Genomic DNA, 5,267 nt, shown 5'->3' on the forward strand with positions numbered 1-5,267 from the left:
AGTCATATAGTCATAGAAATGAACAGCACCGAAACAGACCCTTCAGTCCAACTCCTCCATGCCGACCAGATATCCTAACCTAATCTAGTCCCATTTGCCACCACTTGGCCCATATCCCACTAAACCCTTCCTAAACATATAGGCGAAAGTGAGGACTGAAGATGCTGGAAATTAAAGTCAAGATTAGAGTGGTGCTGGAAAAGCACAGCAGGTCAGGCAGCATCCGAGCAGGACAATCAACATTTCGGGCAGGAGCCCTTCATTAGGAAGGAGGCTAGAAGCCTCGGGTGGAGAGATAAATGGGAGGGGGTGCGATTGGAGAGAAGGTAGGTGAGAGTGCAGTGGATGGATAGAGGAAGGGGTAAAGGTGATAGCTTGGAGAGGAGGGTGGAGCGGATAGGTGGGAAAGAAGATTGATAATTGGACCGGTCATGAGGATGGTGCTGAGCTGGAAGTTTGGAACTGGGGTAAGGTGGGGGGAGGGAAAATGAGGAAACTGGTGAAGTCCACATTGATGTCCTGGGGTTGAAGGGTTCTGAATTGGAAGATAATGTGTTCTTCCTCCAGGAGTCGGGGAGTGAGGGAGTGGCAGTGGAGGAGGCCCAGGACCTGCATGTCCTTGGCAGAGGATACCCATCCAGATGCCTTTTAAATGCTGTAATTGTACCAGCCTCCACCACTTCTGGCAGCTCCTTCCATATCCATATTACCCTTTTGTGAAAACGTTGCCTTTTAGGTCTCTTTTATATCTTTCCCCTCCAACCCTAAACTTATGTCCTCTCGTTCTGAACTCCCCCAGCCCAAGGAAAAGACCTTGACTATCCTGTCCATGCCCCTCATGATTTTATAAACCTCAATAAGGTCACCCCTCAGTCTCTGATGCTCCAGGGAAAACAGCCCCAGCCTATTCAGCCTCTCCTTTTGGCTCAGATCCTCCAACCCTGACAACATTCCTATAAATCTTTTCTGAACACTTTCAAGTTTAACAACATCCTTCCAATAGGAAGGAGATCAGAGTTACACACAGTATTCCAAAAGTAGCCTAACTAATATCCTGTACAGCTCCAACTTGACCTCAACTCCTATGTAAAAACAATGACTGCAGATGCTGGAAACCAGATTTTGGATTAGTGGTGCTGGAAGAGCACAGCAGTTCAGGCAGCATCCAAGGAGCAGCAAAGTCTATGTTTCGGGCAAAAGCCCTTCATCAGGAATAAAGGCAACTCTATTGCTCTAACCAATAAAGGAAAGCATACCAAATGCCTTCTCCACAATCCTATCTACCTGCGACTGTACTTTCAAGGAATTATGAATCTGCACTCCAAGATCTCTTTGTTCAGCAACACTCCCTAGGATCTTACTATTAAGTATATAAGTTCTGCTCTGATTCAGTTTTCCAAAATGCAGCACCTCGCATTTACCTAAATTAAATTCCATCTGCCACTTCTCAGCCCATCTGACTAAGATTCTGTTGTACTCTGAGGTAAACTTCTTCTATATTTTAGGATGCACATTGGTAATATGTTGGAAGTGGCTCCCATGTCAATTTTAGCTTTGTGTGTGGTCCTGCCTTTTCAAGAGATATTAAATGTTGTAAAAATGTCTGATCACTTACACCATCAACATGGTGTATGAAGTAAATAATATGAAAAGCTTGGTAATCTGAAATTTGACTTTCACTTGGTTGACTTGGAGCCTCATTGATGTACTTGCATTTATACACTTGCCTTGATACTAGTTTTGCATTGTTGTACCATCTTGCTTGTCACTTGTGTTTTGTTTTGGAATCTGGCTTGGCTTTTGGTACCAGATTTCCTGCGTGTGTGCTCAATGTGTCTTGGAGTTTTATATATGCTTTACAGATATCTAGGAAAGCTGGACAGTTTTCGGTAGTTGTGACAAACTGTAGCTGTTACAAATTTTGTTTCTTTGTTGAGTGTTGCTGACTAAAGCAATAGTGTTTGCTGCACTAATTGTTGTTGGCCTGCACTATGGGGTCACACTTGTGTTCATCCTCAAGTAATGCATTGTTAGTTTGCCCTTTGTCCAAAAGATCTTTCCTAGTGGCTTTAATTAATGCGGTGATGATGACTGACTCGATGAGCCTTTTTAACACTTCCTCTTTGGAAACGTCCCATTCATAGCATTTTCTGACAACCTAGTCAATAGACTCTTGAGGTTGCTGTCTATATGATGTGAGTTAGATTCTGTTAGTCCTGAAGTTTGTTATTATCTTGGGTTGATCTTCAAGAACCTTCCAAATCTTTTCTGGATCTTCCCTATTACTCATGAAGTGAATGGATATGATTTTTCTGTGAAGACTCTCCACCTTGCCAATAACAAACAAGATCTTTAGAGCTGTCTTATTAGGATTATTTGTTGCTGGTCTGCAAAATAGAACTGCATGCATTGTTTGAAATAGTTGTAATTCAGTGTAGGTGTCACTGGATTTTCAAATCACAATGAGGTTTCTCCTGTCTATAATTCCACTTTAACAATTTTAGACTGCAGAGCTATACCTTAATGACCATTTAGATTAAATCTGTTTTTTAAGAATGTGGACTTTTCATCTGCTTTTCTGAGAAGATGTTACTGATGTTTTGATTATCAGGAGCCTAGCATTCTAGCTCCCACCTTCTGTATTGCACCACACTTGCTTTGTATACCAGCTCAAAAGTCCATTACAACCCTTGTCTGGCAGTCTTAGAATTCTTTTATCTTGGTACAGCATATTCCATTTAGAAATAAATTAGCTCTGTTTTCTTGGAGATTAATGTCACATCTACAGTTGTCTGTACTTGCAGGAACTGATGCTGCTGACAAATGAGAAATTCTTCTTTTGGCTGAATTATTTTGTCAAAAGCTGTAGTTTGTTTGGTCTTCAACTGGTTTGCCAACTATCTGCAACCAAGATATTGGAGTCTATTCTCAATAGCCACAGCTGCGACCATGGTGTGAGTTTACTTCCAATAAGGTGGTTTACTTGATGTAGCTTGCATCATTAGATCAGATTAGATTACAATGTGGAAACAGGCCATTCGGCCCAACAAGTCAACACTGACCCTCCGAAGAGCAACCCACCCAGACCTGTTCCCTACACCTAACACGAGGGCAATTCACCTAACATGCACATTTTTGTACTGTGGGAGGAAACTGGAGGACCAGGTGGAAACCAACGCAGAATGTGCAAACTCCACACAGACAGTTGCCTGAGGCGGGAATTGAACCCAGGTCTCTGGCGCTGTGAGGCAGCAGTGCTAACCACTGTGCCACCGTGCTGCCCCAGCTGTAACAGCATAAACTGGATGTGGATATCGTATTGAAGAATCCCACAAACATTTATTTAAAGTTACTATTGTGTACAGACATTATATTTTGTAGGCCCATTGTGTCTGGGCTAGCATTAAGCTAATAGTTTACAGCAGAAGAAACAAATTCCAATAGTTTTAATGCTTCAAGTGATCCAAGGAAAGATTGAGTATGAGATCTTTATAACCCCAGGTTACATGCTATGATGATGTCATTAGCGTGTCTCTTAAAAGTACATTGACGGACCATTACAACAGTGCCTCTGTTGTCATTTTTTTAATACGATGAACCACTCATTCTAAGCAAATATTCAGGCATGTGTTTTTGGATGATGCCATAGAACATTATGGGATACAAACCAATAAAAAAGTCTTCATATTCGTGATTATTGGATAATTCACTGTTTTCTTACAGGAACATTGGCAGAATGGGGAGGAGATTGGTGAGCCATTCCATTGTAACTTTAAAAAGTTACAAGCTCATTTTAATCACAACAACTTGGAATAATTTTCATTGAACTGGAAATAGATACACAACTGAGAATTGGCCAGCATTGAACATTTAACGGAACTGTATACAGAATTGATTAACATTGTGTTTGCCAAATATATATAATATTTTATAAGGAAATATGTAATAGTGAATATTTCATTCTTTTAATGCTCAGTATGAATGACCGAGGTTATCACGTTGTCGTCTCTGTTTTAATGAGCATGTTGTGTGGCATTTACTTATTTGATTGCATGAACAATAAATTATACTTTTAATAAAATCTTAAGATAATTTGAGGCATGTTACAAAACATATGCAGGTTAAGTAATTCATAATATAATTCACATATTTTATCAAAAACACTAATATTAATACTTCATGTGATACATAAATCATATTAGTGTGCTATGAAAGAACTTTATATGGTTTGCATGTCAAACATGAAGGTGAAGTTTTATGTCTCACCGTTTCTAGTGAGCCAAATTTTCCATGCATTTGCAGTACACCATAAATAAGAATTATAGAGTCTCACATTTGCACTAATACTGTTCTTGAACACGTCTGAGCAGGTCTGTGAAGTGCTTTGACTGCTGATTTTCTTTCACTTGTGGGAATATGTTTACATGATAAATGCATAGTCATGATTGAAACCCACAGTTTTCTATCAGTACTAAGTTTGCATTCTGATGAAGTTAAAGTTACATTTCACAATGTAAGTAGTGTAGAAATCTGTGATTTTTGTTTTCAGGAGGATCGATTAAATGAAGAAAATCTCAGAATAAAATCTGAGTTAGAATCATTTAAAAAGGCTCATGCCGAATGTCAAGAGATTCAAAGTAAGCTATCTATGCAGAATGTACAACAAGGACAGCAAATATACAGATTGCAGGCAAGTGTTTTGTTGGTTTGAAGGCACCAGAATAAAATCTTGTGGCATTTAAAGAACAATAGGTTTCCCTATATTTTATGTTGGTCTGTAAATATTATTTGGGTAATTGTGACATACTAAAAGTTTTTTATTGTGATATTAAGTAGATACTATAAAGACATAAGAAAAAGGTTGTGATTACTTGACTTGTAATCTACATTTTCTTTATGTTCATCTACTATACCATTTTTATAGAAGGGAGATGTGTTCATAAATTATTTACTTGGTGCATGAACAAGCGAGGAGGCAAGACCTTAGAACATAGAAGAATACAGCGCAGTACAGGCCCTTTGGCCCTCGATGTTGCGCCGATCCAAGCCCACCTAACCTATACTAACCCACTATCCTCCATATACCTATCCAATGCCCGCTTAAATGCCCATAAAGAGGGAGAGTCCACCACTGCTACTGGCAGGGCATTCCATGAACTTACGACTCGCTGAGTGAAGAACCTACCCCTAACTTCAGTCCTATATCTACCCCCCCTTAATTTAAAGCTATGCCCCCTCGTAATAGCTGACTCCATACGTGGAAAAAG

The 5,267-nt window shown here is 39.6% G+C and overlaps 1 protein-coding gene across 1 annotated transcript in view; it reads left to right on the forward strand.

Annotated features, from left to right (window-relative positions):
* Positions 1–5,267, forward strand: part of LOC122558080 (coiled-coil domain-containing protein 73-like) — a 132,383-nt gene that overhangs the window by 97,660 nt on the left and 29,456 nt on the right. Inside the window, exon 14 of the mRNA XM_043706399.1 lies at positions 4,550–4,690. Coding sequence (XP_043562334.1) covers positions 4,550–4,690 — 141 coding nt within the window. The remainder of the gene's footprint in view (positions 1–4,549; positions 4,691–5,267) is intronic.

The sequence above is a fragment of the Chiloscyllium plagiosum genome, chromosome 16, assembly GCF_004010195.1.
Source record: "Chiloscyllium plagiosum isolate BGI_BamShark_2017 chromosome 16, ASM401019v2, whole genome shotgun sequence".
NCBI classification, from domain to species: Eukaryota; Metazoa; Chordata; class Chondrichthyes; order Orectolobiformes; family Hemiscylliidae; genus Chiloscyllium; species Chiloscyllium plagiosum.